This window comes from Herpailurus yagouaroundi, unplaced genomic scaffold (assembly GCF_014898765.1).
Source record: "Herpailurus yagouaroundi ecotype Mexico unplaced genomic scaffold, PumYag 140, whole genome shotgun sequence".
In the NCBI taxonomy this organism is placed as follows: Eukaryota; Metazoa; Chordata; class Mammalia; order Carnivora; family Felidae; genus Herpailurus; species Herpailurus yagouaroundi.
In genome coordinates this window covers 95376123-95394566 of record NW_024412395.1, presented here as the reverse complement: position 1 = coordinate 95394566, position 18444 = coordinate 95376123, and the positions used below count along the sequence as shown (strand labels likewise).

The 18444-nt window shown below is 45.6% G+C and overlaps 1 protein-coding gene across 1 annotated transcript in view; it reads right to left on the bottom strand.

Annotated features, from left to right (window-relative positions):
• Nucleotides 1–3096: 3096 nt before the first annotated feature.
• ARPC2 (actin related protein 2/3 complex subunit 2) overlaps nt 3097–18444 on the bottom strand; it is a 29026-nt gene continuing 13678 nt past the window's right edge. The window contains exons 5-11 of the mRNA XM_040476221.1: nt 18168–18213; nt 15015–15201; nt 14034–14127; nt 8264–8390; nt 6678–6778; nt 6119–6219; nt 3097–3557 (exon numbers count right to left, since the gene is read on the bottom strand). Coding sequence (XP_040332155.1) covers nt 3533–3557; nt 6119–6219; nt 6678–6778; nt 8264–8390; nt 14034–14127; nt 15015–15201; nt 18168–18213 — 681 coding nt within the window. The 3' untranslated portion in view covers nt 3097–3532. The remainder of the gene's footprint in view (nt 3558–6118; nt 6220–6677; nt 6779–8263; nt 8391–14033; nt 14128–15014; nt 15202–18167; nt 18214–18444) is intronic.

Below are 18444 nucleotides of genomic sequence, written 5' to 3'. Positions count from 1 at the left end.
CCTCCACGATGATTAAGAGGCATGAGCTAGTGTTGGCATCAGAAAGCCTGGGTTTGAATCCCAGAATCCTGGCTGGGATCCTTTTTTTTTTTTTCTTAATTTGTGTGAACTTGGGCAAAGTACTAAATCTCTTTTGTCTTAGTTTCCTCATCTGTAGAATATATTGTGTTCACCTATTGTGAGACTAACCGAGATAATGTGTGATGAGGATGAAGCGCTAGGCACACCAACACACAATGAAAAGCAGCTGCTATTAACATCTTAGGATCTCTGCCCTTCTCTGCATGTCCCTTCCTCCAGCCACCTGTATCCTCTAAGAAAGAACTCTGTAGAGAAAGGCAGAAAGACAGCTCGCGAAAAGCAAGAAGGGAAGGGTGCTTTTGCACCAGAGAGACACTGGGGAAACCAGGTACAGAAGAGGAAGGGCAAGTTCAAGGCTAGCAAGACAAGAGGCATGATGCTCCAATTTTCACTTGTATCAGGTGAGGTCTTGGGGTGCTGGAGAGAAGCCAGTTACACCCCCTTGAGGCCTGAAGTGGGAGGGAGCAGGATGAAACTGCGAGAAAGCTGGAGATGAGCCATGAGGACAAAGACTTCCGTGCTCAAGAGCACAGGTAGACTGAGCCAGGGGACTTCTGTGCCCTCGGCGGGGGTGGTGGTGGGGTAGACCTGGGCTGAAGGCTGGGGGCCGAGGGGTCTAGCTCTGCCAGTCCTGCACAGTGGTTGGGGGGACCTGGGGAGCAGAACTTCTGTTGGGACAAAAAGTGGGAGGAGGAAAGCATCCAGCCTCAAACCCATCCTCAAGGGAGCTGGCTGCCGGAGACTGGCTAACAGCAGCTGGCCCTCAGACCCACGCTATCTGGTCGAGCAGAAGTCAGAGGCTCTGGGAGAGTTCAGCCTGGGGCCTGGGCAGAAGTGGGTGTGGGGCCCCTCAAATACTGGATTGCCAGGAATAAACAGACATCTTTCTGTTCCCAGCCATGGCCTCCTCCCTACGAGATCCAGGATGTCTGTGTTTTTTCTCTGCTGCTTTGTCTAAACATTGTGTGTGGGATGACGTATGAAGGGGACATCTTAGGCCATGGGAGCTGGGAAGCCTGGGTTCTGTCCCCACTCAGCCCTCTCTCTTCCTTACTGGACCATCCAGTCCTTCTCTGCTTCCCCATCAATCTCTGGCCCGGACTCATCCCCAGCCTCTCCTAGGCCCACAGGAGGGCTCTGGTACAGGTGGTTTCCAGATGCTTCATTCCAGCTGCAGGCTGGAGAGCCCTCTTCGTGGTCCTCATTCTTTTCCTCAGGTAGAGCCTAGGTCAAGGGGCCAAATCCCACCAGGGAATCCTCCTGGGCCTCCTCCGTTCACTCTATCCCTTGGGATATTTGAAACTCTTTGCTGACCCTCGGTGCCTGGGACTGGGTGGATGCGGTATGCGAGGGCTGGGGGTACTAACTGGATGAATGGAAGTGACAGGGCACTGCGGTTTCCTGGACCCTGGCTGGCCTCCAGAAGCCGCTGTCAAAACTTCACTCCCTGTAGACAAGAGCAAACGAGCCCTTGGGAGCCACCGGGCATAATCCTGGCCGGGATCTTGGCCTCAGAAAACCCTAAGTCAGGTCTACGGGCAGAAGAAACCCTGGTCCTTCCTGTTAGGGTTAAACCAGATTCTCCATGGCTCCCTAAAAGCCACAGACACTGGTGATTTTAGGTGATCTCCAAAAAGGGGTAGCATCGCTTGAACTCAAAACAGCCCCCAGAGCAGACCCAGGCTTGGGTCTTTAGCCTCACTGTTGAGACGGTCTTAACTTCCAAGGAGACCAAAGGGAACTGAAATGGCAACTAAGTGCCAGTTGCCCGTAAGAGGGCTGCTGCTGCAGTCAATAGGTGTTCCGCCCACCAGAAACAGGTGACAAGGGCCCAGTCCCACCAGGGCCAGCAGTCCGCAGGGCCCACATTTGTTGGGATGGGCACTTAGCTACGTCCTGAGCTAGGAGTCCTGATTCAGTGAAGTCCAGAGGACTGAATGACACGTAGCTTTCAGATTTCTTGACTGTGACCACAGTTAAGAGGACGTTTTTCGTGTATACAACTAAAACACAACCCAAAGTCAGTACTTACCCTTAAGAAATGTCGTGCACTCCGATCCATGCCATCCCATTAAAAACGCTAGTGATGAAGTTACACACATGAGAGGCACACACAGAAACACACAAGGCACACATATACACACGTGTGCATGTGCATGAGAATGGCCGGGACTGTGTCTATGACTTCGTCCTGGTGGGGACACCTTGCTACAGTCCTACGAGATGTTGCCACTAGGGGGAGCTGGGTGAAGTGTATACAGGATTTCTGTATTGCTTCTTGTAACTGCGTATGAACCTACAATGATCTCAAGCCCATCTAGGAAATAAAAAAGTCAGGAGTTCACAATTCATTAATGGGTCTCAAACCAGTTTGAAACGTACAGCACTAGGTGGAGACAAGTTAGAAGGGAAAGCAAAAAGCTAGAAACCATTTGGCTGGCCCTCAGATCATTTCAGGTACTCAGAAAATTCTCCTGATAATTCTTTACCAAGCAAGCTTTCTGAACTGATTTTATTTTGGGGATCAGCATACTTTGCTAGGCTCTCTACTGTTAGGTGAGCATCTCCCAAAGTGAATTTTGTGGAGGGCCCGTCTTTTGGGTTGTTGTGTGAGAAGAGAAACGGTGGCCAGTTGGTCTGCATTAAGTCCACACCTTGATACCCATCAATGTCCTGCAGAAGAACACAGGCCATGGAACACATTCTGGGAATGCTGTGCATTACTCATGATAAGAGTAAGCCAGAAACACTTTAATGTAACTGTCCCTGGCCCAGTAGCTTCTTGGCCACAGCCAGACAGACTTAGTAACAAAGCTATACAGGAAACAGGTTCAAGTTTATTCAGAAACGCCAACCAAGAGCTCACTAGCCAGCCATTCTCTCTCTCCTCTAAGGCGGGCCGAGGCACTCCTGAAAGTAAGGTTTTCCAGATTGGGTTTGTAGGCTCAAGGGTAGTGCCACGTGTACCCTCCTCTCTCTTTTGGACTCAGTCTAGAAACCCAGCAAATTCTCACGTAAGATAGAAAGATTTTCTTTATTAATGACCCCAACCGTATTTCTTTAGATACAGGAGTTTTGAACTCAAATACTTAGGAGAAAACAAGTTAAGATTGCATTATCCTGCAACTCATTACCAGTAACATATTGCAAAGCGAAACAGCTTGGAAAACAGGGGGGAAGGCAAGGAGAGTGAGGGAGGGAAGATAAAGAAAAGGAATTAAGTTGATCAAGTGGAATTCTTTTTTTTTTCTTTTTTTAATTCTTGAGAACTATGAAGTCCTTGCAAGCACAGCTCGTTTCTGCAGATTATTTTCCAAACGTGTACAAAATGGAACCAAAACGGAGAATCCCTTAAGAACCTGAAGAGGTGCAACGGTAAAAGCTACGATTATCCAGTAGCAAGTGTTCCAGCCTTCAGTTGCCAGCCGCCTCCTCTTCCCGTTCCCAAGAGTTAGCGGGATGAAAACGTCTTCCCCCTTCAAAAGCAGAGAGAAGTGTGAGGGTTTCTGGGTCCCCTTTCCTGCCACCCCACCCTCCTGGACTAGGGATGACATCCCAGAGAGAGGACGTAGGACCTCTAGGCCCGGAACAAGACCCAGCTCAGAGAGTTTCGTCAGCTCTTCGTGCTGGATACTCTGGGGTCCCGGGTAGCATCTGCGCCAAGCCCACAAGGGCATTAAATATACCAAGTGAGATGGGAGGATCCCTTGCCCACAATTTCTGGACGGCCTAGACCAACCTGAATCTCAGACTGGGCTCAACCCTCTTCTTGGTCGAGAGCTCAGGCTCCTCCTGCACAGCTTGTAACCTTTTCGGGCTCGCGGACAGCAGTCCCTTAAATTTTTCACCATGGGAGCAAGATGCTCAAACTTTCCAAGTACAGGCACTTTGTGTTGCCATGTGGGGCCATACCCCAGGGTTACAGAACACTCGCCTGACGTTAGGCTCCTGAGTCCTGGTGCTCTGTTCTGTCCCACCTGGTATTTCTCCGAAGGGCCAGCTTTGGGAACAGGCTGGTTCCCAAAGACAGAAGTTATTTGGTAAAGCAGCCTGGAAGCTGGGGTTGAGAACGATGGAAAACTGGGGCAAAGATATGGGGGCTAAAATTTCCTGCCTTGAACATCTTACCCCAAAACGAAACCATACTTTATCAGCCCCCGTCTCCCCCCGCCGTGCAAAGCTCATGAGTGTTCGATTCTGGCAGAGAGCACCATGGGGCAAGGACATGTACAGTTGGCTTCTGAGCCAGGCCTGCCATCCTGTTCCATGCAAACCCTCCTTCTCTGCTGTGTGTGAGGGTCCTGGCTTCTTCTACTCATCCTTAGTAACACGATCTGGTTTTCAGCCTGGATGCAGTTGTTAGCCTCCCCCTCCCCTTTCTGAGGCCCATCTCTGCTAGAGAGAGATCACAGGACAGAAAAAGGCAAAGCTGCTCTTCGTGTATCCCAGGAAGGAGACTCACAGATAACTTGGGAGCTGCTCCTGCCCCAGCCCAAGACAGGTGCACTTGCTCTGTGGCAACCGCAAGGCCACCTGCCAGTGGGGCCAGAGGGGAGAATCCCTGTGGGGAGACAATGGGTGGTGGCTGCTTTGGTGGGCTCTTCTGACCAGACAAGAGATTACTGGGCCGAAGATGGCACAGGCAGCCCCATGACTGACTAGTTACAGAGCCGAGCCTCCCCTCCGCTGTGCCTAGCTGCCAGTTTAGTCTCTCCAATGGCCCTGAAAACGGCACAGAATCAGCTGCCTCACACTTGAGGTCACCAAAGTGGTGCCTGGTGAGAAGAGTAGTCCCATGGAAAGTGGGAGGGGGGGGGGGGGGAGGAGCGGGAAGGGGAACTTGTAAACCCCAGAAGGGAGGCAGGGTTCTGGAGGGACAGCAAGAGTATGTGTGTTCCAGGACACATACCCTCCCCACTGGATTTGTTTTGCCCATTTTAGGCCCTGCCGTGAAGCTGCAGGGTAGAAGGCATAATGCTGCCATTTTGTAACCAGAGCATCTGGACGCCTCTCTGGAAGCAGAGGATCCAGCTATAGGTTGAACACCCCTCCTTAGGCTCTGGGCAGGAGGTGCAGAGCTACTACAGAAGAGAGGCCTTGGGTACCAATTTCATGAGATGGGCAGCCCCTAAGCCTTTGCCTAAAGAAGTCAGGAGTGACTTCAACTGCCTGTATTGGAGACTGGAAATCCTCTGCTCAGGTACCAAGAGTCAGGCACCTCTCTCATCCTGTCAAATGGCAGCAGAAACTAGTCTGGCAGGAGAGGCCTCACATGTCAGGGGAGGGTACCTGGGGTCCTATGCACACCACACCTGCCAAAGGTCACCCCCAAGAGAACCAGGTGTCGGCAAATGCACTGGCTTCGAGGGGTACGGGGAAGCTTCGTTCGCCTCCAGACTTGCGTTGAACGGGCACAAAGGTTGGCATATGAGCACCTGTTACCTTATCTTGAGAACAGGATCACCTAAGCTTCAGCAGAAGGGGAACTAAGACCTGACATTTTGCCCACAGACCTCAATCTCTAGCTAGGCTCTAGGGCACACTGACTCTCCTGCACGCAGGGCCAACACTGGAGCGCCAGTCCACATTTCCATCTCAGAGACAACTTCGTCTTCACGCAAAATTCCTGCTGAGAAGCAGACCAGGGGATCAAAACACTGAGTGGGCGGCTCCAGACCTATTCACTCAACTCAACGTCCTTAAGCAAATCTCTCCATTTCTCCAGGCAGACCTTGACAGGACAAGACTGCCCAAGGAGAACACAGCTATCTCAGTAAAAAGGTCCCTCTGTGCGTCCCCTAGCTGCCATTCTCCTAGCTCACAAAGATGTGGAAACAAGGGAACGCAGCCCATCCCCGTCAGAAGTGAAAACCTGTCCACTGCATCTTTAGTCAGTCAGGTGGCTACAGGCCCCCATCCTGCCTGCTTCACATGTAGCTGCTGCCCAGACACCTGGAGCACCAGGTCTCCAACACCATTTCCCTCTCGGTGAGATTAGGAGAGGATGGCAGTCCTGCTGGGAGGCTGCCCTACTCACGTGATTGTTTTCATTTCTTTTTTCTCGGCATCTGGGCGTGCACGGTTCAGCACCTTGAGGAAGTCAGATGTTTTTGCCCGCATACGTGTGTGAATATAGGCCTGGAAACAGACACAATGGATACTGAAGCAGTCATGTTCTAGAAAGACAGCTTTGCTTTCAGTAGAAGTTATCAGGAAGGTTTGGGAACATATGCCTTACGAGCGACATAAGGTCATGCAGGGAAGCAGGAGGGCAACTCTTCCTGGAGACAGAGATTCATCTCTTTACTATGGGGAAGAGATGGAAGAAAGGCCATGATATCTTAAAGTCTCTAGGACCATCAGGGTTCATAGCAACAGGCTGGACTCCAGGAATGACTTTTTTTTTTTTTTTTTTTTTAAGTAAACTCTACACCCAGCATGGTGCTCGAACTCACGACCTCAAGATCAAGAGTCACGTGTTCTGCCGACTGAGCCAGCCAGGTGTGCCCCACACAGAAATGATTTTTTATGTTATTAACTCTGGTGGAGAGAACTACCCGGTGCATAGGAGCGAAGGTGCTGTGGTCCCTTCTCACCTTAGAGCACTTGATGTGGTAGTGCAAATAGTCCCGGAACGTGTGGATCAGGTTGATGGTGTTGTCTCGAGCGTTGGCATTGGTGTGGCGAGGGAACAGCACTGTGGGTGGGGGCACAAACAAGGCGTCCGGGTGTAACAGCAAAGCCAAAGAGATAGAAGGTCAGAGCCTACAGCTGGCTCCAGCCTCTCCCTGCCTAGTGCAATGCACTTGTATCCTCCTCCTTCAGACGAGGAAAGGATAAATACCACAACCAGGACAGGTACCAGTGAGTGCAAATGCCGGAAGTCAAGAAAAATGGAGGAGGTCAATGGTAGAAAACCAGGGCTCCCCAGAAAAGGGCTTGGTCCCGGGCATCACTCCAGGTCTGGATCCCATCCTGTGGCCGTGCATTCTGGAATCTGTCCCCACCTGCTGGCTCCTGCCTCTGCAGCACAGCAGCCTCTTTAGGTGATACTACAGGCAATCTGGGGGGTACTTTAGAGAAAACACTTCACCTTAAGTGATCATGATCAGCAAACAAAGCCTGACTGTCCTACGTCCCTGGGTGCTGCGGCACAGTGAGCCCAAAGGAACTCGTTTCCAGAGAAGATTCTGTGGTCCTGTGGTGAAAACTAGACACGAAGCCCTAAGGGCCTCAACCCTCTCGATGGGCATGGCAGTAGAAGTTGTTTCGGCTAGGAGATGAGGAAAGCCCCTCCCTCGGCACTATAAGCTGAAGCCTCGCCCTCTGCACCCCTCCCTTTGGCTTCCCAGAATCCTCTCCGTCTCTTCCACCTACTCTACTCCGTGGTCTTGGGAACAATAAAATCCTCCAAGTATGAGGTTTTGGTAGAATGCAAAGGAATGCCTCATAAGAAAGGGTAGGCCCTCTGTGTCAATTTACCTTGAAAAGAAACAAATAGCAAAACAAGAGGTAGTAACACTACAGGGCACAGAATCTAAGATGCCAACAATTTTAAGTCTACCCTCAGTTTATACACCATAAAGAGAAAGGCTGCCAACTAAACTGTGTGGCATGCACGAACTCCAAGCTGCATCCCAACCTCAAAGACAGTAACATGAAAAAAAGCGGAGCTCAGTTTTAATGAAATATGGTACATGAGTGGGCTCATCACCAATAAACGGGTACACCTTCAGTATGGAGGGGACTTAAACTTCATAAAAGGCAACATTTTAGTGGCATCAGGTGCAGTGAATGAGCTGTTATTCTGCACTATCAGCTACAATAATGAGCCGGCTCACTGGTCTAGAGCGACTGTGAGAAGGGAAGGCTTAAATTTCTTCAGTGGAGTAAGTGAACTCCAGCCAGGCTGGAGTTCTGGCTTAGAAATGCCAAACGACTGAGAACTCCCAGTCGGCTACTCAGCAATGCTTGTGTGGTCCCAACTCACAACACTTGACACCAACAGGAAGAAAAGAAAATCATTACGGTACACCTTCCTGCAGCCACAGCAATGGCTAAGAACGACGTGGTACGCCTGCTTTCGCCCCTTTTACATTTTAACAAAGGTCTGTCTGGGTTTTGGCATCCTGCAGTGTGAATGCATCAAAGGCTCCCAACCTCAGCATCCCACCCTGCTTACCGAAGGTAATATAGCCAATGTTGTCACCCACGGCAGCGTCGGTATCTTTCAGCTCCAGAGGTGGTTCCCTGTGGCTAAAGAGGACCTGTGGGGCTGTGTGGCTGGCTCTGCGTCCTTCTTTGAACTCCTGCCGGGAAGAAGCACAAAGCAACCAGAAGAGAATCTGATGTAAGAAGAGTGGCGACTCATGCGATGAGGTTGGCCCCGTGGGGTGTGACTGGCAGATAGCTAAAAATAAACACCTAATATGAAATATTACAAGTGCTGGCTGCTATCAATGCGATTTGGACTCAAAAAGGAGATCACAGAGTATTTAACAAGTCGGATCTTCAAAATGTGATGAGAGCATTCTTAATCCCTTTTCCTTTCTCTTGTTTTGGAACCACATATGCAATAAAAGTGTATCTGAGACTACACAGACAACAAACTGCAAAGCATGAGAGAACCAGATTACATTTTAGGATTAAGGACTAATGCATATTAGTTTCTTTAGATTTAATGTGAAGAGTTTATATTTTTCAGGAAATCTTTAAAATTTCAGGGTGCATGGAACCTAGGCTCTAGCTTGGTTAAGACCCAAGATGAAATCTTAACTCCTTTCATCTCTGTGTGAAAGCCTCTTACGAGCTGACCCATTTCTCACCCCTCCTTACCCCATCTCCACTTCTTCCAGTTTCATGACTATCATGCTTTCTCAGGGCTCTGGGCCTTTGCACAAGTCCTATTTCATGGAGGCATCTTAGACTGTTACTATTTAGAATCCAGAAATCAGCACTTCAGATTAAATGTAAGCCCTTCTTGGGGGCAGAAGACAACGGAGTTAAAGAAGCTGAGTTGTTTTAGGGTATACTGACAGGCGGAGGCTGTGCGACATGAGAAATGAAAGCCTGATTGTTAATTCTGGTCTTGAATGGCTATGGACTCGCCCACCACCACTGTGCATAAGGACTTATTTCCCTTAACAAAATGTACCCATCCTCATCAAACGACAGGAAAATGACTGAGGATGTAAAAACCAGGCCATTCCCCCTATGTTCTAATCTCCATAATCTCCAAACCTCAAGCTTCTCTGACACACACATTCCCGTGTACACAGGAAAATGACACAAGGCATTCCTGTCTCAACCCAGATGTGCAAGAACAGAGCCAGATTTTCCAGCCATGCCAGTAAAACAGGGTGATCCAAATCCAGAGTGATAACAGAAGAATGGAACCAAGGGCTATGTACATCCACAGTTCTAGGCGTACTGAAAGCATGTTTATACAGCTGTTTGGTCTGCAACACTCTCCTACCGCTGCTCAGATATGGTCTCTTCTAACACGCCATCTCTAACACACGTGGGGAGCTGGCTGCTATCTTGTTGGGAGGTCCCATGTCTTCTCTCTAAGCCTCGACTCTGACACTTTACTAGTCACTAATGCGTCTGGCTTCCCTAAGGAGCTATAAGCTCCACAAGCCAGGGATCTTTATTACTCTGTATCCATTCCTCTTCCTTCAAAGAGGCTGGACAGCACATGGCTTGCTGAGTGAAAAAGCAAGCACTTCTACTCTAGCTGACTTACTGCTGTCACACTGGAAAGGAAGAGATGGGGACTAATACAGCAAGCCCGCAGCAAATTAATGGCAAAAGAAGGGTAACACCTGAGGAGTTTTAATGCCCAGTCTGGAATCTCGCCTGTTCCACCACCCTGCCTCCTGAGCTGGCACTGCTTGGCTTCTAAAGGTTGGTGGAAAATAAACTAACATAGCTAGATTAGGTTACTCTCTTGTAGATTTTGTTCCTCAAAGGAAAAATATTTGGAGAGGTAAGGAAGGAGTCAAGATCATTCAAATGGTAATTCCTAAAGCAAAGCTTCTGAGGTTACCCTTCTCTAGAAAACACTTTTCATTCTGCAAAGGGTTTGGGAGGTTTTCTAACTTCTACTATTTTTACTCTTTAGCTCCAGGGGAAAAAACAGAACAGGTAATAACTGCTGGCAATTTCTTGTGTTCAGTAAGCTTCTTGAAGGCTCCAATTCACTGGTACCTGTGGCATTCATAACCCGATGGGGCGTGTGTAAACCTGCGGTGACTTATTAGCATTTCATCAGTTCTGTATAGGTAAAGCAATACATTCAAAATTTGGGTGAGGATACTCCCATGTGGGGAACTACCCTTTGGCCAACTTTGTGTCTTTGTTGCTCCTCTGTGCTCTCTCTTAAATAATACCTAAGAAACAATCAACCGACCCACCCAGTTCTCCTTTTTCTTTTCTAAATGCTTATTTATTTTGAGAGAGAGAGAAAGAGAGAGACAGAGAGGGAAGGAGAAAATTCCAAGCAGGCTCCAGGCTGTCAGTGCAGAGCCTGACCACCATGAGATCGTGACCTGAGCCGCAATCAAGAGTCAGATGCTTAACTGACTGAATCACTTTCCTTTTTCATTAGGGTCTTTGTTAAGTGCACGTCAGCAATGATGCCTCTTTTTTCCCCCCTCCAACTAGGATGTCTTTTGAATATCACAGTATCATTTCTCTCTTCCATCAAAGCATGATTTATCATAGCAAGTTCAGAGTAAATCCAAATATATACAGAAATTGAGTCCTGTAAATGATAAAAAGCAGCATCTTAAATCGGTAGTATAAACATGGGCCTTTAAACAACTGCTGAGACCAGTGGGTGGCCATTTAGAAAAAAAAGATGGACCCATCTTTCATACCATATGCCAGGAGAAACTCCAAACATAATCAAAAGATCATGTGTAAAATATGAAACTGTAAAAATACTAGGAAAATAATACAGGTAAACTTTACAATCTTAGAGTAGGAAAAAGTGTTTCCAACAAGGACTCAAAATCTAAAAGCCACAGAAGAGATTCAACTCTGTGAAAATAAACTTCTGTGTGAGGGAAGAAAAACCCATACACTCCAATGACAAACTGGAAAAAATATTTGTAACTCTTACCATAGATAAAAAGGCTAATCTCTCTAGTATAGAAAGAAATGGGGATTAGTAACCCAATAGAAAAATGGGTAAGGGCATAGAGACACCTCAAAGGAAAAGAAAAACAGACTTCAACAGAAGAAAAGATATTGGACCTCGTTCACAAGAGAATATAGATACCATTTTTAAACCGATCAGATTGGCAGAAATCCGCAAGTCTGACAACATACTCTGGGAAAATATGCATCGTAGGTGGGAGGGAAAAGGGTACAACCTCCGTGGAGCTTGGCAATATCTACCAAAATTACCGACTTTGACTCAGTGCTCCCAGTACAGGAAAATATCCTACAGCTATCATCACACAGGTATCCATGTAGAAAGGGTCCTCAACATAGTATCTTCACTACTGCTTAAGAGGCAGATTGGTTGTGTCTTGTCCCTGAACATAGAGAAACCAGGGGTTTCCACTTAACTTTTCTCAGTTACTGGGCTGACTTAAGTTAAGATCTAGAAATATGAAAGATATTTTAGTTCACCATACTCTTATCTCCAAAATTCTGTATCGTTCTTAATGCTTTCCATGGAATAAGCAGTGAAATGATATCAGACTTTAGCGCTCAGCTTGCACGTCTACAGAGATAATGCACCAAAGGCAAATACTAGAATATCCATGTGAGTATGCAATGGAAATTCTGTCTTTTTCCCAAGGGCATTAAGCATCCCTCAGAGTCTGCTGAATGACAGAAGCAGGAAACGTGTTCTGCCCAGGCTGGAGGTCCACTCCAGGATCCAGAAACCCACAAAGATACGCAGCAAGCAGGTCAGTGACCAGGGGGAACTTTTAATAGCGTCCCTGGGTCACAGCATTCTGTGCTAGGCAGCTGCTATTCTCCATTCTCCTAGAAATTTAAAATAACCAGGCCCAGGAAAATTCTCAGATGATTTACTCGGGGTAAAATCCAGCAAAATAAGCCCAGGATTCTAAAGGTCAATTCAAATAAATTGCCCAGCCTTTGACTTTGGAGAGGGAGGCAAAGCAGATGGCTTCCCGAGCACAGCCTTTTCACATTCTTGGACACCAGATGGGTCTGCGTGGTGCCAGTCCAGTCACTAACTGGAGACACCGTCAGTGTAAAAATGCAGACTTTCTTTTCCCTTTTAGACCAGTGCCCCTACCACATGTACTTTGAGGGAGGAGTTTAAATTCATGTGCAAAAAATACACAAAATTTTCCTAAGGAACAAATCTCCTGTAAGCTCTCCAAGATAAGATCTGTTTAAAGCATAAAAATAAGATGTCGCCAGGAATAAAATGGAACAAGACTGGTAAAAAACCAGCTAAATCTAAATATATACTTCATAGCTTTTAAAATTAGTATGTCAGTCTGGATTCAGCCCAATTTCTAAGCTACTGCATTTAATTCCCCTGTCAATTCTGCGTAAAAACACATGAAATGCCTGTCTGGAAGCTTACATTTAGGACCCACGATATAGGTCTATATAGCTGTGTGCGCGCGCGCACACACACACACACACACACACACACACACACACACACAATACTCGTTTTCTCTCTCTCATAAAGTTCAGTACTCTCAAATGTTCAAAGTGTCAATATTCCAATTTTTCTGCCTAGGGACTCTAAAATCAGCATTTCTTTTTTAAATTTTTTTTTTCAACGTCTATTTATTTTTGGGACAGAGAGAGACAGAGCATGAACGGGGAAGGGGCAGAGAGAGAGGGAGACACAGAATCGGAAACAGGCTCCAGGCTCTGAGCCATCAGCCCAGAGCCCGACGCGGGGCTCGAACTCCCGGACCGCGAGATCGTGACCTGGCTGAAGTCGGACGCTCAACCGACTGCGCCACCCAGGCGCCCCTAAAATCAGCATTTCTGATTAATTAGACTAAACACAAAAAGTCACTAGAGATGGATCAAATTCGGGCTATCACTTTTGAGTATTTCCCTAGTCACTTTAGAGAGGCTACAAGTAAAATATCCTCACTATATGAAACACAACTATCTTTCAGCTCTTATGTAGCAAAAAGGTTTGCTGTCCAGAATCCTTAAATCTCCTCAGCCTGCTGAGGGACAGGACGAATGTACAAAAGGTGCTTGAAAACATAAGCACTGAGCTAGATTTTGAATGCTGAGCCACCTCAGAAGAAATCAGCCTAGGTACCACTGCACCAACGAGCTCTCCTGTCCTAGAGTCAGCAACTGGTTAGCAGACAGCATGACAAAGCCACAATGTGGTACTGTACCAGACCAGAGTCCAAGTGTACCAGAAATCCAATTACACAATGTCCCGCTGAGCCCCATTACTCTCTTCTTGGTAGGCGAGCTGCTTCTGAGGAAAGAGCTCTACAGTGACCTCAGGCAAACTCGGGTCAATTTGCTTCACGGTCCACTCAAGGACTCTAGCCTATTAATGTACTATCTACTACTTAGGAATTTTCTAGGGATTCTGTTCTGAAAAGACTTTAGGACTAAACCAAGCCAAGAGCAGACCTTGCCAGAAACCTCAGGAAACTTGACAAGAGGGTAGGAAACCTGACCAAGCTTTAAATCAAAGACTCAGTGGCAGCAAGGGTGCTTAATATTTAGTCATAGCATTAGTATGTTTGGTACTCCATTCACTCTTTCAGTCTAGTCCTGCAGAGGCTAAAACCACTAAGGAACAACTACATGCAGTGGGTTGGGTGGGAGCTGTTTAATTACACCTTCAACAAGTTCTGGCATCGGCAGAGCCGCCAGCTCTCCTCTTCTATGCTTATGGTGTGCTCTGGTGCCACAGTATAAACCGCCACGCTGCGGCATCCCTCCCCCAAAACATGTCCACTCCATACCTGCATGAACACTTTTCCAATGACCACATCGTCGTCATCCTTAAACACTGTGCTGAAGACTACTGTGACTCTGTCCTTTTTAGACTCAACATACCTGAGGGGAACACAACCCATGAAGTAGTAAGTACAGAATCAGAATGGGGTTTTGTCAAGAACTTGATCTCGAAGCGGAATAGGCGGGTAAAGTCATAAATCTTTCAATTCATAAAACAAGGCATGCCAAAGGAGACGAAGCATATATGACCAGCGAAGTCTATATAATGCACGCATGCCCTGAGAGGGGTAGGAGGTGAAGATCACCCAAAGTAGATGGTACTAATCTGTCTATGTGGTAAGATGTGGAATCTACTAGTGTTAGTGATTCTCAGAACTTCACTCCTAAACATCTTTTCTTCAATTTTTTTTTTTTTTACATTTATTTACTTCTGAGACATAGAGAGAGGCAGAGCATGAGCAGGGGAGGGGCAGAGAGAGGGAGACACAGAATCTGAAGCAGGCGCCAGCTCTGATCTGTCAGCACAGAGCCCGATGCGGGGCTTGAACCCACGAGAACCGTGAGATCACGACCTGAGCTGAAGTCGGATGCTTAACCGACTGAGCCGCCCAGGTGCCCCTTTTATTTCTTTATATACTATGAGATTCCTAGTATGTAGATGATTCAAGAGTTGCAAACACACAGACTCCATGGTCACCCTCTACCTCTTCATTACTCAGGCTATATTACTGAAGGAAACCTTCAACAGCGGTGTCTTAAAGGAAAGCAGTGGATTCACTTTTCTTCTTTAGCCAACTTTTGATATCTGGAGACTAGCAGAAGTGGCCCCCCCCCCCCCATCATCTATACCTTGGCTTTAAGAATTTTATGAGAAAGACATGTTAGGGATATTCACCCAATAGTTTAAGGTCTGATCTAACCATGTGTCTTTCAGTAAGGGCATATTACAGCCACACCCAGGCTTTAGGGCCAAGTCCTATACTCACATGGTCTCATCATCCCTATAATGGATAACTGCCCTGTTCTCTCCTTCCTTGCCCTCTTCTTGGAATTGGAAGTATTTCTCAAAGACAGAGGCAAAACAATTTCGTTTCAACATGCCAGCCTGATGCACGATAGAATCCTTGGATGCAGGCAGATTTTCAAGGTCATATAGCAAGGAGACATTGTATCCTGGAAGGGGGGGAAAAATCCAGAGGTTATATTAAAAAAAAAAAAAAACACATAAAAACCAAAAAACTTTGCAGGTTCTAATGACATTTTATTTTGTTTCAATGCCTTTTAAGCCAGGTAGATTGCTGTGCATTCCCATACGCCTCATATGGCAAATGAGGTAAGGCAAATAAAACCCCAATTCTTGTAAAATCACTGTAAATATACACAGCTAATTAACAAATTCTCTGCAAAAATTTGAATCAATATCAAAGATGACAGATTACAAATAAGGAACATGAAGAACCCATAATCCAGGAACTCTGATTAGAAATTTAGTGTTTTAGACACTGTTGGGAAGGGGGCTTGCATTATAGCTATCAAGCTATAATGAGTTACATATTTTTCTTCGATGGTTTAACCTGCCAAGTGCTAACACAGTCAACAGCTGGGGATAAAAACACAATACAACTTCTTGCATGCCATCACAAACCCTTTGTGGAAGGAGGGAAGGTATGGAAAAACCTTAAGAGTGTGTATGTCTATATATATAATGTGTGTGTGTGTGTGTGTGTGTGTGTGTGTATACCTCTCCAATAGCTTTCCCTTGTATACACTAAAAATTTCAAAGTGTTTTAAAATATCTTACTTCATTTAATTTCTGTAAAAATTCTTTGAAGTAAGCAGGCCAGATACGGTTATTCTCATCTTAGAGGGAAAAGGAAGTTCAAAGGAGCAAAGTGCCATGCTAAATGCAGCAGGATATAGAGGTGTCAGCAACTCTATTTGGAGTTGAATAGAATGGGATCCAAATTCTGGCCTTGCCACTTTGTGATCTTGGACAAACTACATAACCTCTATAATTCTGGCATCTGTTTAAAAAGGGTGGTAAGATGGGAGAGGCACCTGGGGAAATTAAAATAGCATTTTAAAGCGGCTGGAACACAGTAGGTCATCAATAAATGGGCCCCAAAGCTAAGTCTGCGACCACCACACACTATTTTGCCTCTTTACAGCATGTCGGGTACGAGTCCCAGCAAACAAGGCGGGGACAACTGATTATCTGATCAAATGATGAATACACCCCAAAAAGTATACAGACAGTTTTGTAAGAGTATCTGTACATCACTGAGTATCACTTCACATGCTAGGTAAGTGCTGGAAATAATTTTACCAGAACTGTAAGGAGTATCTTAAACATTTATACTTTGTTACTATTTAATTTTTTTCTAAGAGCATTCCTCAGGTCTGTGTTTTTTGTTGGATCTATCCTCACTGAGAACATGAGCTATCTAAATCTCTATTCTAGATTGTACTTAGCACATTTTTGATACTCCAATATTAAATAATATCAACCACCATTCCATTTTGGGTACCAGAAAACAAACCAGATAAGCAAACAGACTGTAAGATTAGATAGAAAAATAAAATATTTAAAGTTGAGGTTAGTTTCAAGAAGCCAAATAAAACAAATTAAGTAAATTACAGCTGAAGTCAGACTTTAAGAAGGCTCTGATATGATGAAGAGAACATCCTGAGAATAGATTAAAAGTAAAGACCTAGTACGGCCTGGTGAGTTCCCCAAACTTGCCTAGATAAACTCACAGAGAAACAGGAGACACACTACTTCCACAGTTTTTATATTTTGCACTTGTATGAACACAAGGTCTGCAGTCTGGCATTGCCTGTGCTTTAGCGGGAAGTGTAAGAAAAGGCTCAGGGACAGAAACCTAACCTCTGTGTTACACCCCAGTGGTTCTGACACACTGCTTGATCTGAGCTGTGACAAGCATGCCCAAGAGTTCCTATATGATTTTTTTCTGTTCTAGTTCTGCTTCTTCCCTTCCTCCCTCCCTTTCCTCACTCTCTTTCTGAAATTCCTTGATTCCTCTTAAAGCCTATAATGTTATTTATCTTTTGGTTTTTATTTCTGCGATACACTTTTACATCAATTTGGGGATGAACACATTTTAGTATTCTTTCTGGACTGCAGTCAATGCTCCCACGCACAGTACTCCTAGTAACAAGTTATATCCCAAAGGCATCTTTCTGTATTTGCTATTTTTGTTTCCAGAGTAGCATACAGAAGACAGGAGAAGGTATTCTACTGGGAGTGGTGAAGCATGTCATATTATAAACATGAAAACAAAGAAAAATGCCACGAAGGCTGGGGAAGGAAATATGCCAGCAAAAGTAATAACTGCTGTTAAAAGACACAGACACACCTTCCTTCTTAGAACAATTTGCAAAGCACCACAGGTAAAATTTGCAAAGTACCACAGGAACAACATTTGAGCAATACTATGTTACTTGGTCCTCATCGGGGGGTCCAGCTAAACGCCTCAGAATTTGAGACTACCACCTATTCACAAGGAGGAAAAAATTGTTCAGTTTTTTTGCTTTGTCTCTCCTATAAAGCAGTGTAACATAGCTCTTGCAATTAAGGAAGACTATGGTGCTTTTCAATTCCCGCGGCTGCAAAGAGGCGATTTATTCTTTATTAGAAGAACAGATTAAAAGAAGGGGTTGAAATTTTTGTTACTTGAATATGTGAGAACAGTTGTGTTTCCTTCTCCACATGTGCAGAGCACAGAAAATGGTGTTAATAGGGGGCTGGGGTGAAAACCAATGTTTGCTTAATCTCAAAAGACATTTTCATCACCATGAGCAAGCAAAGAAAAATGGCCCGCTGGTTGAAAGATTAAGGAAGAGTCATTTGGCCCCAGCAAGTAAATGTTAAAAATGACAACATATAGCAGTTCTGTATACCACACTGTGAACCATTACTGGACAGTGCAAAGCCCCTTAGCTTTTAGAAACAGCTTTATTTTTGTGGAGAGGACTGAAGTGGGAACTGGGCTCAGGCAGAAATATTTGTAAAATGAAAACTATTTAAATGAAATGCTTTGTTTAAAAAAAAAAAGCAGAGTACAAACAGGACAGGTCTCTTTCCAGGTCACTCCACAGTTGCTTACGGGACTACATACCTGATTCGGGATTTACCAAGAAGCTCCCATACACCCTCTTTAGTAACTAGAAAATACAAAAACAAGTGTTAATCCAAAGGTCATGATAATGTCATTTTTTTTTTTTTTTTTTAAAGCACTGAATTTCCCAAGCTTCTTCTAAGCCAGATTTCTTAACTTTCATTTGGTGGATGGGACACTGGATATACACTGGAGAAGCACATGTATCTGAGTTACCAAGCAAATCACTCACAGAACTGAGACTGAATACAAAAGGTTAATTAATCTAGGATCTGTT